General features: G+C 38.9%; 1 protein-coding gene across 6 annotated transcripts in view; it reads right to left on the bottom strand.

Moving 5' to 3' along the window:
• Positions 1-19,866, bottom strand: part of KCNIP4 (potassium voltage-gated channel interacting protein 4) — a 1,210,542-nt gene that overhangs the window by 255,833 nt on the left and 934,843 nt on the right. The window contains exon 1 of one of the 6 annotated variants that reach the window (XM_045998523.1): positions 14,422-14,777. The exons of the other annotated variants lie outside the window; for them this stretch is intronic. Within the exon in view, the coding sequence (XP_045854479.1) occupies positions 14,422-14,533 (112 nt within the window). The 5' untranslated portion in view covers positions 14,534-14,777. Of the gene's footprint in view, positions 1-14,421; positions 14,778-19,866 lie in introns of those variants that run through there. 6 annotated transcript variants of the gene reach the window in all.

Below are 19,866 nucleotides of genomic sequence, written 5' to 3'. Positions count from 1 at the left end.
GCCTTCAGCTCAGGTCCTGATCCCAGGGTTCTGGGATGGAGCTCCACGTCAGGCTCCCTGTTCAGCAGCAATGCTTCTCCCTCTGCCCCACCCCCTGCTCACTCATCCTCTCTCTCTCAAATAAATAGGTAAGATTAAAAAAAAAAAGTCATTAACAGTTCAGCACTAAGAAGGTTTCTTCATTGAGCTGGCCAATACGGTCTTTCAGGTCAACCTTCAAAATGTTCCCTAACCAACAGCACATAGTGATAGTGTCACGCGTATAAACCACTGGGAATACTTACGTTATAGTGGGGCAAGTAAATTTGTGCAACTCCTTAATAAAGCAATTTGATCTTATATGTCATGAGATTTGAAACACTTCATTCTTTTGTCTCATTAATCCTTCTCTTAACATGGTACCCTAAGAATATAATTCTAACTATATAAGCAACTTAATACACAAAGGTTTTATTAAAGAATTTTTCAAATACTAGAAAAAATGCAAATACCTTACATGTCCTAAAATCAGGGTAAGTAATTTATACACACACATTTATAGACTATAATGTAGGCATTAAGATATTTATGAAAGATCTGTGAACTAATATAAAAATATTTTATATTTCTAAAAATTCAATTATGTTCTAATGTTAAATTTAAAGCTACATAAAATTTTGTAATTTTTAAGTATTATTTTGAAGTTAGGGGAACAAATTTATGTGTAGAAAAGTAAAAGTAGATAGAATATATTACCAGTGTTATGATTCAGTGGGTCTAGGGGTATTTTTTTCATATTTCTTTCTTTTTCTGTATTCATACAATTTCTGTAATGATTGTTCATTACTTTTATAATGAAAAAAATACTCTTTTTCAACACTCAGTTTTGTTTTCCAGTGAATTCCAATCTATGATGTTTTTAGACTTAAGTTCAGTTTTATAATTATGGATATATGTATATATAAAAAAGTTTACACACTGTTTGATCATGCCTCAACCCAGTGGTTCTCAAGATAAGAGGAGCTGATTTTTCTTGCCTTCCTGCCCCTGGGATGTTAGGGAATACCTCGAGATATTTCTGGTTGTCACAACTTGGGAAAAGATACTACTAGCATTTAATAGGAAGAAGCCTGGATGCTGCCAACTGTCCTATAATGCAGAGGACAGACAGCAGCCACAGTGAAGCATTATTTATCCTCAAATATTAATAGTGTCAGGGTTAAAACACCTTGTCTAAAACAAAATGATTAAAAATTAAATCAGTTCAAGACAGTTGTGGAACTAGAGCAAACATTCTAAAATTTGTATGGAACCACAAAAGACTCTGAATAGTCAAAGCAATCTTGAAGAAGAAGAAGAATAAACCTGGAGGTACCACAATTCTGGACTTCAAGTTATATTACAAAACTATGATGATCAAGACTGTATACTACTGGTACAAAAACAGACGTAGATCAATGGAACAGAATAGAAAACCCAGAAATAAACCCACAACTATATGGTCAATTAATCTTCAATAAAGCAGGAAAGAATAACCAATGGGAAAGATAGTCTCTTCTAACTTTCCCAACACTTGGTGTTGGGAAAATTAGACCGCAACATACAAAAGAAAAAAAAGACCACTCTCTTACTCTATACAAAAAAATAAATTCAAAAATGGATTAAAGACCTAAATGTGAGGCCTGAAACCATAAAAATCCTAAAAGAGAAAAGAGGCAGTAACTTCTTTGATATTCATCCATAACACTTTTTTCCTAGATAAGTCTCCTGAGGCAAGAGATCCAAAAGCAAAAAGAAACTATTGGGACTATATTAAAATAAAAACCTTCTGCAAAGAACAGTAAACAATTGATAAAACTAAAAAGCAACCTATGGAATGAGAGAAGAGACTTGCAAATTACATACCCAATGAAAGGCTAGCATCCAAAATATATAAAGAACTTATAAAACTCAACACCCAGAAAATAAATAATCCAATTAAAAATGGGCATAAGACACAAACAGACATTTCTCCAAAAAGACATGTGGATGGCCAACAGACATATGAAATGATGTTCATCATCACTTACCCTCAGGGAAATGCAAATCCAAATGACAATGAGAGATTGCCTCCCACCAGTCAAAATGGCTAAAATCAACAACACAACAAACAAAATGTGTTGTTGAAAATGTCAAGATGTCAAGAAAAAGGAACATTCATGCATGGTTGATAGGAATGCAAACTGGTACAGCTACGGTGGAGAACAGTATGGAAGTTCCTCAAAAAGTTAAAAATAGGGCACCTGGGTGGTTCAGTTTGTTAAGCAACTAACTTTGGCTCAGGTCATGGTCCCGGTGTCCTGGGATCGAGTCCCACATTGGGCTTCCAGCTCCAGCTTCTCCCTCTGACCTTCTCCCCTCTCATGCTCTCTCAAATAAATAAATAAAATCTTTAATATAAAGGTTAAAAATAGAACTTTCCCTAAGATTAGTAATCTCACTACTTGGTATTTACCCAAAAAATACAAAAACCCTAACTCTGAGGGATACATGCACCCCTATGTTTACAACAGCCTGTGTGTATTGATTGATGAATGGATAAAGAAGATGTGGGGTGTATTTGTGTGTGTGTGTATACATATACATATATATATATATATGTGTGTGTATATATATATATATACATATACACATATAATTCAGCCATAAAGAAGAATGAAATTTTTTGCAATGATGCGGATGAAGCTAGAGTATAATGCTAAACAAAATAAGTCAGTCAGAGAAAGACAAGTATCATATGATTTCACTCATATGTGGAATTTAAGAAACAAAACAAATGAGGAAAGGGAAAGAGAGAGAGAGAAGCCAAGAAACAGACTCTTAATTGTACAGAACAAACTGATGGTTACCAGAGAGGAGGTGGTCAGGGGCATGAGGTAAATAGGTGATGGGGATTAAGGAGCACAATTACCTCGAACACTGGGTGCTGTATGGAAGTGTTGAATTACTACTTTATACACCTGAAACTAATATAATAATACTGTATGTTAACAAATTAGAATTAAAATAAACACTTTTAAAAAAAGACTATTGTGGAAACTCAGAGAAGTTGTTTATCAAGACCTCCGAGTAAATTGTCTATCCATTATCTACCCAACCCTTCCGTAAGGATCTAAGGTTATAGAAGTAAGCGCTGTGCCTATGTGGTGCTTGAAATTTAGCAAAAGAGAAACATAGAAACCAAGAGTTTAATGTAGTTTGAAGTGCTAAGATAAAGTGCTTTAGTTTAACAAGTTCTGTTTTAAGTGTTGGACACTTAATCCAACTCAGTGGTTCAAGGGAGGATTCTGGAACAGATGGCTCTGGAGCTGAGCTTAAATGATAAGGAGTTAATCAGGTGAAGACCGATGGGATTTGTATTCTAGAAGGAGGGACATTCAGAGTGCAAGCAAAGACATGAAGCAGGAAACAGCATGAAGTGCTTGAAAAATAACAAGTTTGATAACAATGGAGCATAAAATGGGCAAAGGAGCTCACGAGGAAGAGGCAGAAAGGCCTCAGAGCCAGAGTTTCTATTGCTGCTTAAGGAAGCCAAGACCTGCTTCTCAGAGAACAAGAATATGAGCGAAGAGTTGAAGACTGAAAAGACATTTCCAGGAGTATGAGGAGAGAAGAGCATTTGGGGAGAGAGAACAGTATATGCAAAGGTGTAGCAGCTGGAAAAAGCACGAGCTATTCAAGGAACCTCAATACTTTCTTGTGCTGGAACAGGAAATAGCAGAAGGAGGAAAAGAAGGCAGTGGTCCGATCCCATCTTTGTATCAGACTCAAAGAACGTGGAGATTTTATGCTGTAGGTGAAACAGAAGAATCTTGAGCATGAGCTCAATCCTCCCCCTATTTGGGAATACTTCAATTGTGAGAATATGAAGTAGATTGGAAGAGAAAAGGATAGGGATGAGGTTGAGACAAGTATATTGATGTAAAGAGTCCATCAAAGATACAGCTGAGAAACCCACAGACGAGAATTTGTTGAGCCTCCATTATATACTTTCTACTGCTCTGGACCTGATAGAAATTCAAGGAAAATTCACTCTGTACTAAGGTAGAGTGGTCCCTTTTCCCAAACTGAAGAAAAGATGAATTATACAAATGAAGTTTTTGGGGGAATAGTGCATGAAAGTTTATTATTATTGTGTGATGTTGTACAACATACATTAGGACTGATTGAATTCAGAGTAGGGGTGAAATGTGGTAAGAATAAGATCTAGTCTGTGCATTTGGGTAAAAGAGGCATTGTGGGAGAAACAGGAATAAAATGTGATCAGAATCGAGAAGCTGGGATCAACATGAGTTTTCCTTGAAAATGTGAAAATAGGTTGTATCAATCGTTAGTAGTTGCTAAGAATGAGTAATGCCAAATGCTAAAAGTGTCACTCAGATTCAGCTCAAAGATCACCTTTGTGAGTCCTTTCTGAAACTCCCATCTTCTAAATGGGACTGACCACTTGTCCATATGTTCCTAGAGGGTACACCAGCATTCTTGCACAGTGTGAGACCAGGGCAATTTGCTAAACTGATGCATTTGCATGTTCATTTGTATCTACATCCCTATTAGCCAAATCTGTGCTTCCCGTTCCCAATTACTAGAACAGCACTTGGTACACAGATCACATTTAAGATCCTTTCTTTCATGGATGATTTGTTAAAAGAAAATGACATGCTCAAAATTGTGTCACTTAGGCCAAATCATCGAACCGGGCTAATGGCTCAACTAATTGAAGTTTCAACCTCCCCCAGAAATGTTATAACCTATCAGTCAGAATTTTCTTTTCTCTTTCTTTCTTTCTTTCTTTCTTTCTTTCTTTCTTTCTCTTTCTTCTTCTTCTTCTTCTTCTTCTTCTTCTTCTTCTTCTTCTTCTTCTTCTTCTTCTTCTTCTTCTTCTTCAACTTCTTCTTCTTCTTCTTCTTCATCTTCTTCTTCTTCTTCTCCTCCCCCTCCTCCTCCTCCTCCTTCTCCTTCTTTTCTTCTTCTTCTTCTTCTTCTTCTTCTTCTTCTTCTTTTTAATGAGTATTTTTATTCACTCCAGCCCACTGACAAGGAAACTGAGTGTTGGAAAGATCAGGTCATTAATCCAAAGTCACCCAACAAGTAAACAACAAAGCTGGAGCTTAAATTAAACCCACATAGAATCGAGTCAGGAATTTTCTGATAAGCACCAATGAGGCACTCTATCATATGAACGTTTGCCATCCCCCAGAGGAAGATGCCTTATTTTGTATAACTAATACCTTGGTCTTCCCCCTAAGGAAATTGAGTTTGCCTGGAACCAACCTTTCTTTTGCTATTAACTCCCTGCCCCACCATCCTTTCTATAAAACCTTCCATTTTGTACAACTCCTCAGAGCTCCCCTCTACGTGCTGCATGGGATGCTGCTTGATTCATGAGTCACTTAATAAAACTAACTAGACCTTCTTATTTACTTGATTGAGTTTTTGTTCTTTGTCAGACTGAATGAATGACTATGTTTAGTGACAAGTATGAAAGATGTGAAGGACAAAGACAGTCATGATACTAATGGTATAAGTAGTACTTAATAGTTGTTGAGCTCTCTGTTCCAGTCACTAGGCTAAGCAGAACTTTAATAAATATTTAATTTACTTCTCAAAATAATCACAATAATCAATGAGGTAGCTCCTATTATTCTCCCCATTTTATATGTGAGAAAACTGAGGTCAAGAGTGGTTATAAACCTTGTCTGAGACCATGAGGGCAATGCAAGGCAGAGAGGTATGCTGACTTCAGATCAACCTTAATTTAAAGAACGTGATCTTACCCAGTATTCGTATATTTTTCATTTTCTTTCTTTTAAAGATTTATTTATTTATTTACTTATTGTGGGGGTGGGGTGGGGACAGAGGAGAGAAACTCAGACTTCATGGTGAGCATGGAGCCCAAAGTGGTGGTTGATCTCATGACCCCAAGACCATGACCCGAGCCGTAATCAAGAGCAGAATGCTGAACAGACTGAGCCACCCAGGTGCCCCTCTATATTTTTCATTTTCAAGAGAATAAAGATTTAAGATGATTTTATTAAGAAAAACAGTTTGTTGATTCAATGTATTTGCCCTGCACCCAAAATGCTCAATATAATGCAATACTGTGAGGACCAGTATAATTGGACAAGTTGAAATTTGTCTTTAACAAATACAGTAGCTAAGGGTTTATAAATTCATTGGAAGAGGCATAATGCCACCTGTCCTAGTGGCAACAAAACCTAAGCTGAAAATCAGTAAAAGGGGGCAACTCAGACTGTCTAGCCCAGCACTGACTCATCATGTGACAAAATCATGTGGATGACTTAATTTATGTAAGTACCTCTAAATTGGCCTAGACATGTGGAATTAGGGGAAAAGACTTTTTTTGTTTTTGTTTTTGTTTTTGTTTTAAGATTTTATTTATTTATTTGACAGGCAGAGATCACAAGTAGGCAGAGAGGCAGGGAGAAAGAGGGGGAAGCAGGCTCCCTGCTGAGCAGAGGACCCTGGGATCAGGACCTGAGCTGAAGGCAGAGGCTTCACCCCCTGAGCCACCCAGGCGCCCCATGGGAAAAGATGTTTTATTCAACGAACACACATGCTAATTCAAATTATTTGTTAATTTGGCAGATAATTTCATCAACCCCCCAAAAAGGTACTCAATTCCTGTCCATTCATTGAGACTGAGGGCTCAGAAAATCTAGACAAGTTTCCAAAGAGCAATATCTCACCAATCTCAGGCCCTTTCTCAACAGGTTCCTTTACTGCCAACTCTAAAACAGGGATTGGCAAATTACAGCGAAGCAAATCTGTCCTGCTGTGTTTGTTTTCTCTGCAGGCTTAGCATTGTTTTACATTTAAAATGATTAAAATTTAAAAAACATAATATTTTGTGACATAAAAATTTTATTCATATTCAGATTTGCATCTCTCTCCAGAAAGTTTTATTGGAACATAGCCATGAGCATTCATTTGTGTATTTCTGTGTTACAACAGAGTTGACTACTTAGAACAGACTGTTTGCATGGTCCACAAAGCCTACAGTATTTACTATAGAACAGAAGGCTGACCACTGCTCCAGAATAAAGTTTTGCAGGTGCCAAAGACCTCAGTGAATAACACATTGCTCATATCACACATTTGGCCTCTCAGATTTGTGGCTCTCAAAGTGTTGCCCTTGAGAGCTGCAGGAGGCTAAAGTGAGAAGTCATTAGAAATTTAAATTCTCAGACCCTCACGTAGATATACTGAGTCAGAAACATTGAGAGTAGAGTCCACCCTTCTGTAGTACATAACAAGCCATGAAAGTGATTCTGACACACAGTAAAATTTGAGAATCACTGGAGTAGCTCAAGGAATTTGGACATGCGATTCCAAAGTAATTACAAGGAAGGCATTTACTGGCTCCTAATTGTGCTCCAGGCACTGAGTTACATATCTTGCTTATATTTTGTATTCCCTACAACAATCTCAAAAAGTTGGGTTTATGAGACCATTTTACAGAAAAAGGAACTGAAGCTCAGGAAGGTGAAGCAACCTGTTCAAAGTTACTGAATTAAACTTGAAACTAGATCTGTCTGCTATATACCCTACACACTTGCCCTTCTTCTTACTGTGCCCTCCTTCTGATCGTGTCTGAAGAGAAAGCAGCCCCTTCCATTCTGAGGGAGCTGCCCTGGTTTATGCCAGACCTTGGCATTCCCTTAGTGAATTTCTTTGAATTTCACAGAATATCGACCTCAGACAAGACCACTCTGTACTTTTCATCGATCAAGACAAAAAAGCAAGATCACTCTATCATCATATTTGAGAAGAGGCAACAATATGAACCTTGTTTAAACCACAAAAATGACCAGTTTCCCCATCCTAGTTACTGCAGCTTGTTTCCTTGCCAACTGCAGCTCTAGCCTCTGTCTAGTCTATACTACTTATAGAAGAGATTTATTAAGATCATCATAGAATTAGGCTGGCTTCTTGACTTTATTTAATCCAGAGCAAAGTCCCAGTTCCAAAATCATAATCCCCCAACAGAAGCGCAAAGGCACTAAGTGCGTTCTCGTATCTCCTTACTGAGCTGTTCCACTGCTCTCCATGGTATGGATTCCCCCTCTCCTGCAAAGAGCAATGAGGCCAAATTATTCAACCACAGGTGTGGTCCTGATAACCTTTGGCTGGAGGCCATTGAAATGTACAACTTCCCACCTTCGTCTCTCCTCCACAATAAGATTCCAGCTCTCTGCTCCTAGCTGGGGGGGGTGGGGGGGGTGGGGAGTGGGGGGGTGGGGGGGATGGGTTCTCAAAGTAAGCAAAACTGAAAAATAATATTCCCCAAACCTGTCAGTACGAAGTACATTGCCGAATCTGGAGCAGACACTTGGTATCTTACATGGGTTAAAGGACTTTTAGAACCAAGCTGATTACAAATGATGATTTCAGGAAACTGCTTTAAAATACATATATATGTGTGTGTGTGTGTGTGTGTGTGTGTGTGTGTGTGTATAAAATATTTCATAGCCTCCAGTTTCTGTCAGTCTTTTGATTCAATGCCACCACCGTCTTCTTTCAACCTTCCTTGAAAACTTCCAATGGGATGGGATGGCTGTTCTCTCCAAATCTTAAAAATCTCTTTCTCCTTCTCATCAGAAGGAGATTTTTTGTCTTGGATTAGTTATTCACATTTGTATTCTTATCAGAATGCCCTTTTGTCCTCTATGTCCCTTCACACAGTAGGTGCTTAATACATACGTGTTCGATTTCACGTGTAAATTTAAGGCTAGGGGCACCTGGGTGGCTCAGTGGGTTAAAGCCTCTGCCTTTGGCTCAGGTCATGATCCCAGGGTCCTGGGATCGAGCCCCACATAGGGTTCTCTGCTCGGCAGGGAGCCTGCTTCTCCCTCTCTCTCTGCCTGCCTCTCTGCCTACTTGTGATCTCTGTCTGTGAAATTAAAACAAAATAATAATAAAAATAATAAATTTAAGGCTTCTTTTTTTCCCCAGTTATAAAACTGAAAGGGCTACTTTCCCAGCCAAATCAAAGTGCATGTAAGCTGGGCTTTTTCAGCTTACTGCTGGATATCTCATTTGGAATCATTTCTCATGGTCATGGGGTTCTAATGAACAGCTGCTCCAGATGCCTTTGGTATGTGTGTATCTTTACCCTGCAGTGGGATTTTGATCTGAAATCTCCCTCACAGAAAAAAATCAAAACAAAATAAAACAAAAACCAATGCAGCCAACTAATCAACAGTTTCCAGGCTACCATGGAAACTTGAAAGAGGCACTGGAGGCCCTCAATGACGCAGCCTAAGAAGAAGTACACAGGCACCATTACTCTATGAGAGTAAATGGCACTCACACTGTCATGTTTGGAGCGTCTTCTTATGGTAGATAGCATGGATAATTACATAATCAAGAAGAAGGAATAAAACTGTGTTAATTCCCTTTGACACTCTCTGTTGAATTCTGCATTGTGGACCATGTTCCTGTGTTGGCATATAGAATTACCTCCCCCAGAGTCCTGCATATGGAAACTACATAAGGACCTTGCTGGCCTATGAAGATGATATATTTCTCTTTATCTATAAAAATCCAGCCTAAAAGTCAGCTCTTCCAGGGAGTCATCTCTGATCACTTCTAGCTCTTCCATTTGGACTTAATTAGTTTCCATTCTTCTTCTGTGTCTTGGAGTTACTTATACTGATCTACCTACTGTAATGTATGGCCTTTCCTTTATATTCCCCATCTACCTAAATAAGGGAGAGTTCTGTGAGGTTAGAGACTATCTTTAATTCATCTTTGTATCCTGGGCCTAGCAGAGTGCCTGGCATATTGCAGACAAGGGAGAAATATTTTCAAAGATAAGCACTGCCAAAACACAAATGGCAAAGTGATGCTCATTATTGATGGGCGCATGGGAGTACATTGTACCACTCTCTGTACTGTGATTTGTATGGTTTTCCAAAATAAAAGATTCAAAATAATTGAAGACCTTGCAAAATGTCGATATACCTGTCTGAACTGTTAAGTTCCCACCGTAAATGGTGTTACCATATCTGTAACTACAACCTCTGTGTGCTTTCCACTTCTTTTTTTCTCTCAAGAAAGATATTTAAAACCTAACAATGTTGTCCTAAAATAAAATACGATCATGGTATCTCAGAACAAGTGCAGACCAAAGGTATTATCGTAAACATGAATTTCTGGAAAAACTGGAAATTGACAGTTCACATTAAGCATTTTATTGAGAAGGACAATCTATAGATTTTTGCCTGTAGTCTGTCACCTGAATTGTTCTAAGAGCATAACTAATATTTCTGCTTCCATGATTTTACTACAGAATTCATCTTCACCTACTCCCAGATTGAACCCCTAAAACAGTGGTCTGTGACATTGCTCACTTTTCCCCCCAAAGCTGAAGACTTTGAATCAATGGTTCTTCACTGGTTGTAGAATAAGCAGATACTCTTAGCATTGAACTTCAACCCACCTCTTCAGCTACATCTCCCATTTCAACTTTCTGACACCTATGTGTGTGAATGCCACTGTCCTTATCCATGAACTTAAGGGCACGACTCATGCTCTTTGCTTAGCCTAGAATGTTCTTCTTCCCTTCTCTATCATGGGAAGTCCTTCTCACATTGTGAAGTCCTGTATTGTTTCCTTCTGGAATGTACCATTCCATCCATGCTTCTGCAGGCCATTTCTCTCTAATGTCCAGCATTTATATTCTTCTGTCTTGTTTGGCAGATTGTTTCCTTTCCTAGAATGTAAGTTCACCGAAGGTACATTCCTTTAATGTTCATCTTGCACACCTCTCTACCATCCAAGCCTACCAGAGAACACTACACGCATTTAGAATTCAACAAGACATGTATTATATTCTAAATGTATGAAATAATAAGATCCATTTTCTGAGTGTTCTTCATAGTTTTCTTTATTAATGAGTGGATATGTGTAAAACCTCAAATCATCATATTAAAATCCCTTTAGTCTTTTGAATCCTCTTTATAAATTGCTTTTGTTTCCTAAACCTTGAATTTCAACCAAAGGAGAATTGTATTTTCAAAATGAGGTTTTATCAAAATCAGAATCTAATTTAGGTGGGAGTGGAAATGTTTCTCTTTATTCTTTTTTACCCATGGCTAATTTTCATTAGCCATTGTAGATGATAATACTATGGTAACGTTGCTTTATCCCAACAAAACCACAGACCCTCTCATTCAAATAGATTCAGAACTACTGTCTGAGTAAATCTCTGCATAGCCATACTAGAGAAAATGCTCCATAGTTGTACCAGCAAAGAATCATTGCCCTTGAGGATAGTATAAGAGTTCAGTGTGGCCTAAAAGAATCTCATGGTTCTGCTCTGAGCCTCATCTTCATTTCTCCACCAAAAAGAATGGTTAATTCCCTGGCCTTATTGTGGGCTGTATTTTCTAGAGCAGTCAGTGAGAAGTTTGGCAATCTATATTGGGATAGGCTTTTTGGGAATTTTTATCATTTGTAGGTAGAAACACTGAGGGATAATCTAATAGTGTGTGGCTTTCTCTGTATTTTGTGCCTTTTTCTTATTCCTCCACTTGGCTGGTGGTCAGCTACTCACTGGATACTACCCACAGCCTGAGAATACACAGACAGGAGGCTTCTGCCATAGTTCTCATGGTCTTATTGAGTCTCACTGTTGGATTCTACCTGGAATAGGTATTTATGGCCATTGAGTGTACATCACAGATAGTCAAAATGCAGTGCCGGTCTCAGAGATAAAGAAGCTCAGGAGACCACTTGGCTAGGCTGCTTTTGTTCCAATTCATCACCAGTCTATGATACAGTCAGTAGATTGGCTTAGCTCACTTACATGCCATGCTTGGATCCCACACTTGGGTTGGAGTCGACACCTTGTAGAAATTGTGTGGTTGCTGTGTAATCTGTCCTACGGATGTATTTCCCCCCAGAAATCTCTCAGGGTGTTAGTGGACTGTTTAGGACAGGATATCAGAATTCAGGACATTTCCCACATATATTTTCATTCACTCTCTTTTCCAATACTAGGGAAAAGAAATAAGTAAAAAGTGTGGTGTGGTAGAAAAACTATAACCATATGCTGCTTAGTAGTCCTTGGTTTTGGTCCTGTCTTTCCTCTGGTTAGTTTTGCCTCTGGTAAATCAGTTAACCTCTTTAGGTTGTAGTTGTTTCCTATGTAAAATGAAAGAGTTGAACTAGATCAGCATTTTCTAATACGTACTTCAGAACAAAAAATGATAGACTTGTCAAGTAAAATGGGTTATACCTCATGTATGGTGGTACCAACATCTTTGAATTTTAGCACAATGGTGACTTTTATATTGAGCTCAAATTGCCCCCAGCTTATTGGACATTTTACGTAATAGCTATAAAACTGTAGGTACATCATCTATATGTGTGTGTATGCATAGAAATATCATTTATGGATATGGATATTAGTTGAAAATGAATAGGGATATCCACCCCACAAAAGACATTTCAGACTAGCACAAAAATCTGTGATTGTAGTTAAGGGAGTCAGGTTTACAATTCTACTTTTCATATTGTTGGAACTCAAATTTGAAGTTTTCATGTGAAAATCTTCAACTTTAAGTGACATAAAATAGAAGTTAAGAAGAAAAGCTGAGTCATTTGCAGGGGTCTTAAATGTGGGGACTTTGACTTTAAATGCATTTATTATCAACATGGGCAATAAAAGAATGTGCTACCTTATAACACTGGAAAGGTTGACTTCCTCAATATCCCCATGGCTGTTGTCATTTAGCAAATGCTTCACCTGGCTATGAGACCAAGCCCTCTGGAGTATTATCCATTAAATTTGGGGGGTATTGCTCAGCCAAGTTCAGAGAACAAAAACTAATATGGTGACAAAATTTAACAAAGGGAAACTATTCCCATTACAGAAATTGAAATGATCTCATCTGCGTTTTATTACGATACCAGCATTAGAACACTGAGGCAGAATCTTGAAACAATGCAAAGGTTGCTCTGTAGCACTTTTTTTTTTAGTTTGTTGGTGCATTGTTTTCCTTCCAGGGGTTAAATAAGATCACTTTGTAATATGAGAAAAGGAAGAAGCTAATTTCTGCAGTTTTACTTAATCCCATGACAACATTTTTCTCTTGTGTGCCTAGCCAGAGCTTGTCACAGAGTGAGAATATTTGCAAGAAGATATGAAAATTACATGGGAACTTATGTCTTTACAGAGGTCTAAACAGTTAGAACCTAACAAACTCACTTTGTTTAAAAAAAAAAAAAAAGACTTCCTAAAGATAAGGTACATTGACCATTATAACATATTAACAGAAACAACCTGTATACCAGATGTAGTTTGGGATGATGTCGTTGTAGCCATCAGGTCTTAGCTCCTGTAGTTAGAAAGATGAGAAGCATGGCAGGCTTAAATATTTCCATCATCTTCCAACATTACACACAACATGAGAAGTGAACAATCATAAAAAACTCGGCAATAAAAGATCCTTCCCTTATCTGGAAGGAATATTAGCAAGTGTCTTAGGAACTACTTTCTTTTGCTTGGGAAGATAGGAGAGCTTAGATGTAGAATTGACCTTGGATGCGAGGTTGAAATAATTCAAAGTATCTTATTTTAGTAGAAAAATTATTTCATGAAAAAATAAATGTGCATATATATGGTAAATGTGTCTCTATATTCACACATACACACATCCATTCAAATTATTAAGGCAGAGTTAGTCAACATTTTTACCCCACTTTTGAATAATAAAATTGATTTGAGTAGTAAAATTTATATTAGATGGATAAAATATTTGTTGATAGCAACAGTGATGTCCTGTGCATATGGGTTCCCACTCAAGAGATGAACAAAGTGGCTCATTGGGAAATGTAAATGAAACACTTTTGCAAATTAAGTGTTCAAGAACATTTTTGCCAAACACCCATTAACTCAATTTTAACTGAAAAGTCTACCCATTTTACATCATAATCAACAACCCAACTCCACCCCCACACCTCCTACTTAATGAGGCACACACAGATATTTCCCTCATAAATCAGGGTACTCCTCCAGAGAATAAAATTACTAATGACATTAAGGCGTGGTAGCCATCATGAACTTGACAACCAAAAACAACCTGTATTACCACCCCATAGTAGAGAGTCTTAACTTCGCACCTCGGAAATATATTTAACCCACAATATCACCCCACACTCAAGAGCTTTCAAAGAGAAAGAAGTATCTATTCCCTCCCAGAGTCAAATATCTGGTAAACAGACATGAACTGTCCAGTGCTAGGCTGCTCCACGGCAAGCATGCATATTTTAAAACTTTACTTTGGGTATCAAACCTCCTCAACTTCTGCAGTTTCTGTATCCAGTTCCGAACCAGACCTGACCAACCACACAGAGTGGGAGCGACCACTTTACCTTCCGAAAAATCAATCAGTCCCAGCAAATGAAGCAGCTTCAGAGATGCACATATAATCACAACAATACCCACTGTTTGCAGTCCTTCCGACTCCCACTCGAGAGTCAACATCTTTCAAGCTGGCAGAGCATCCCAGCCTCCGGACCCCTTTGGAGCGGAGGGAGTTAATTAGAGAATCCGAGCAATCTCTGGCTTGGAACAAAGAGTCGCGAGGGGGGGAAAGTGAGCAGCTCCTCGAAGACGCACCGGGCCGAGCAGCGGCCCCCCGGGGTGAGGACCGACCGGGGCTGGAGTCCAGCCTCTCATGCTGAAGCTGGCATTTCCTAGCGGGGTCCCCCTACCAGAGTGCGCCTGCCTCCGGGCTCTGCGCTGCCGCCAGCGGGTACTTGCACCTAGAGCTGTGAGGGGAGCATCTGTTGGAGAGCGGGAGACTTTGCTCTGTCCGTGGAGAGGAGGGGCACTCCCAGGAAACTTGCCCTGGAGAGCACTGTGGCGCTCCACGCGCTGACGACGCGGCGCGGGCTGAGCAGGCTGGCTGCGCGCTAGTTTGCTGCCTGGGAAGCCAGCGAATGCCCCCTTTTTGCCCAAGCAGCGGCTCTCTCCTCCCAGAGCTCGCGACGCCAGACAGCTCAGCTCCCCCTCGGGATGCTAGGACAGAATAGGCTATCGTGGCTGCTGCCTAGAGCCTTTGTCAGAAAGCTCCCGTGGAAGCCCGTGGGTAGTTTTTCTGGGGAGAAAAGTGCAAGCGCAAAAGAACCACGATTGCCTTTGTCACCAGGAGCATCCAAGCTGCTTCCCACCTGCCACTCCACTGGGGCTGTCCGGTCCCCTCGGACACAATGAGAACATTATTAGGAAGATTGATTTGGTCCTTGTATTTTACAAACAGGAATGGATGGAGAGCTGGGCAGAGCAGTACCTTGTAAGAACACTGATGTTCAGTAACTGCCCCCCGGAGGGGGGAATCACACTATCCTCCTTTCAACTCTTGATTCAGCCTCTCTCAAAGCCAAGTTTCACAAACTTCCCTGATGATAAAAATCATACAAGATGCTTGTTAAAAATATTCTCTTATGGAGTCTGATTCAGAGGATCCTGGAGTTTGTATTATATTCTTTTAAAAAAGATTTTATTTATTTATTTGAGAGAGAGAGAGAGAATGTGAGTGGAACGAGGGCCTAAGGGAGAAGCAAGGAGCCCAGTATGAGTCATGGAACTCCTGGATCATGACCCCAGCCAAAGGCAGATGCTTAACTGACTGAGCCACCCAGATGCCCCTGGAGTTTGTATTCTTAAGCAAGCTAGATGGTTCTTATCAGGGAAGCAGGGATCATGATGTCTTGAAGGATCCCACAGGGTATCCTATTCCAAATCACACCAAACATCCTAGCCAGTTTTGTGGGAATGGTCATAGACTCTGGTCTATGCCAGGACCACACTGGCTTAAACACCCTGTGGGTTTTTTCTGCTCTGCTGAAGCCAGACCCAGCCCCTGGAACTCACTACAAAAATCAGGGTTTATGAATAATATCTTGGACTGTGGGGAGCATTTCCTTGTTCTGTTACTTTCCTGCTGTGTGATTTTCTGCAAGAAGCTTAGGCTCTCTGAAAACAGGTCCTTTTCTGTGAAGTTGAGATTATAATACTTTGTTTAAAGTACTCTGTTTAAAGGGAAATGTGAGAATTAAGTGTAGTTACCATTTACCAAGCATTTAGTATGTGCTGATCAATAGTATAGGGATTTATCAACAATGAACTCTTCTCCACAATTCTGTGTGGTGGGTTTTATAATCATCTTCATTTTATAGGCAAGGAAACTAAAGCATAAAGTGGTTAACTTACTTGTCAAAGCTGTGGTGGGCACAGTGCTTGATAGGCAATAGGCATTCATTCATTCGGTTGTTTCTTAACATTTGTTAACCTGCTACAATGAGCTCTGAATAGTACTTGAATGATAAAGTCCAACCTTCTCTCATGGGGCATATGGTATAATAAAGGAGGCAGCTATGAAATCGAAAGTGACTGATAAATGCACCAGCACTTGAAAAGATCTCTCTGTGAAGTACAGTGGGGGCACAAGAATGAAAAGCCAACTCCACCTGGGGAAAGATGAGTGGTGGGAACGGGAAGGAGACTTTACAGAGTTGGTAATCATTGAAAATGGTAGCTTTTATTATTATTAGAAGTTATAAATAAGACAAAACCAGAGGAATTATAGGAAACAAACTGAGGCTTGCTGGAGGGGAGGAGGGCAGGGGGCTGGGGTAAGGTTGATGGGCATGAAGGAGGGCACTTGATTTGATGAGCATGGGTGTTATATGCAATTGATGAATCACAAAATTCTACCTTTGAAACTGATAATACAGTACATGTTAAGTTGAAAGTAAATAAAAAATTCAAAATAAATAAAAAGAACTTATCTATCATACACAGGCTTTGGGGTACACTGACTTGGACTGAATTCTGGTTCTGTTGCTTGCTTGCTGTGTGATCTTGAGGAAACCACTCCATCTCTGTCAGTTTTCTAAGTGCAAGATGGGAGTGTGACTGCCCACTTCTCATCCTTACTGTGAGAGTTAACTGTGGAGAGCTGAGCCCAGTGCCTATAAGACAGATGGCAGGTGTGGGTTTACAACAGCAGGGCCAACTCCTTAGAGGCTCTGCTGGGTCTGGGTGGATGAAGGGACTTTGCTCCTCCTTATCACCCTCTCTTCTCCTAAGCCGGGTTTCAGTTCGTCCCCTATGAAGACTTCCTGACCTACCAGGCTCTTTTTCTCCTCTGGGCACCAGGAATACACTTAGACCACCAAGTTGGCTTTTATAACAGTGCTTTTTGTTTTGGATTTTAGGTCTTTAAGAAATATCAATCTATCTGTCCAACCACCAATCTATCTAAACATGTTATTTTCAGTTTGTAAGCAAATCAGTGCAGGGGAAGCGTTTCTCGAAAGTTGATGGGTAAAGAGATGTTTTAAGTAACCATTCTCTGAAATTCCTGAGAATATTTGACAAGAGGACATCAAAAGTTATTTTAAAGTTACAGAAATTAATTAGGTCAAGTTAACTCTGTTTCTTTTTTCCATTTATGATTTCATATTAAAGTTAAAACAAAACAAAACACAGCTAAAAAGCTATAGGTGCAGAATTTTTTTTTTTTTTTTTTTTTTTAGATTTCATTTATTTATTTTGAGAGAGAGGGAGAGGGAGAGAGAGAATGAACAGTTGGAGGGAGGGGCACAGGGAGAGGAAGAAGCAGGGAGCTGGATTCAGGGCTCCATCTCAGGATCCTGGCATCATGACCTGAGCCAGAGGCAGACATTTAACCAACCAAGCCTCACAGGTGCCCCTAGATGCTGAATTTAAACATTGCTTTGTCTGATTACCAAATTCATTCCATTCCCTTTATATCCCTTAGCAGATTTTAGCAAATAGTTATCAATTGATCTCTTGATTTATATACTTAAGCAAATAATTTTTGAGTTGTCACATCTCATTTTTCAGGAATGAAATCTCCACCATCCTTGAAATTCACAGAAAGACCTAGGGATATAATTTTGTTAATTCCAGGCAAGACTTTACTTTAGGACAATCGCATCCCTATATAAGATCCATGAACTGAGAGTTTTGGTGACCCAGCCAATCCTCATCTGTACTAGTTACCTTTACTAAGCTCTTCCTGTTAACTCCAGCTACAGAATATTCTGGCTCTCGAGAATGCCAGGGTCTCTTTCACATACAGCCCTCATGGCAGGATTTTGTAAGCTAATAGAGCCATCCATGAGTTTCATGCATCACCTGACCAGTCTAGGGAATTGGGGGACACTTGAAGAAGAGTGTTTTTCTAGGGCCATCTTGGGAAAGAACAGTTGGCCATATATTATTAAAAAAAATAATAATTCCAGGTGATGGCTCTATTATTGTATTACAGTAGCTTATTAGCCCTGACCTAGTTTGTTATCTTAAAATATGCCTTCTCATCTCTAATTATTCTCAGGTTCACCAATTCTTTATATTATAATGGATGTCCAGCAAAGTTCTGTCTTCCACACCAAAAGAAAAGAATACCAAAGAAATAAACTAACAACTCTTGCTCACTGACTCTATAGGCTAGGCACATGTACTTAACATGTATAAATTCATTTAATTTTATCCTAAACTAATGAGAAAAGTGTTATTATCACCATTGCAAAAAATAAAAATACATAAAACCAATGATCATCAAGATTATTTTTACAGTTACATTCAATAAGGGGCACAACCATGATTTATATCTGATTTACTCCATTATGGTGGCTGACAGTTATGTAGAAGATCTAAGTGTCAGGTACTTTTCTAAAATCTTCATACTTATAACTAATTTAATTCTTTTATAATTCTATGAGATCTATATTATTTCTCTGGTTTCAAGGATAAAGTTGAAATTTTAAAAGATTAAGCAACTGGCCTGAAGTCTTATAGATAGGAATTGGCAGAGTTGGGCTTGAGATTGGGTATCCTGGGTCCAAATTTTGCACATGGTGTCATTCACTACTACACTCTTGGGACTCCTTGTACCTTGATGAAAGGTTCTTTAACTGGGTCTCTGCTAAGGGGTTGTGCTTGGGAAATATTGCCAGAAACTCTTGAGAAAGTAAAAAATGGACTTCAAAGAGGCATGCCCAAGCCAATGGCCCCTTCTGAAAAAGAGAGAGAGGGGGACAGTAGTAGTCAGAGTAGACTTTCAATTTCCTTGCACTGACCCATTGCATTATTTTAAATAATCTCAAAAAGGATGATTTGCCTAAAACCCAAAATTAATCATTTCCCCTTCTTTGTTTTAGCTTCAGTTTGAAATTTAGCTTCAGTTTGAAAGTTCATTTGGTGATGTTCCTTGGTTAAGAAATGTTCTTCATCCTTTTGACATCATATAAATACCAAAATAAATATAGTGAAGTTGAGAAAAAAATATATTTTAATTAAATAGATTTCTCTATCTACCTATTTTCTCTCCAAAAATATAAATAGAATAGCAATGCATATAGGATATGTTAAGTCAAACTTAAATTTAAGATTACTATTTTATATTTGTATGAACATTTAGAGTTCAAATAATCCAATCTTTTTATTTTAAGGAGGCTTAAAAGTAAGGTACAGAAAGCAGAACTGACTTGTTCATGTTCAAAAACCTTGGAAAGTGGACAAAATGAGCTTGACTCACCTAGCTTGTCATGATACTGAATTGTTAACTGGGATGATCCATTGAGAAATTAGAAAGAAATCAAGTTCTGAAAGAAAAATTTCTACTCTCAGTAAATAGGAGGAAAGAGAAGCAAGACCTCCATGTGGTTGGCATCATCTAGAAGGTTCTACTGAAGAGAGAAGCCTAATTTAGGTTTTTAAAAACAAGCGAGGAGAGGAGGAATGATTTTCTAGGAACAAAAATGGGCACCCACTAGGGCAAAAGC

This window comes from Meles meles, chromosome 2 (genome assembly GCF_922984935.1).
Source record: "Meles meles chromosome 2, mMelMel3.1 paternal haplotype, whole genome shotgun sequence".
Lineage (NCBI taxonomy): Eukaryota > Metazoa > Chordata > Mammalia > Carnivora > Mustelidae > Meles > Meles meles.
The sequence above is the reverse complement of the archived record's forward strand: the minus strand, read 5'-3'. Positions and strand labels throughout refer to the sequence as shown.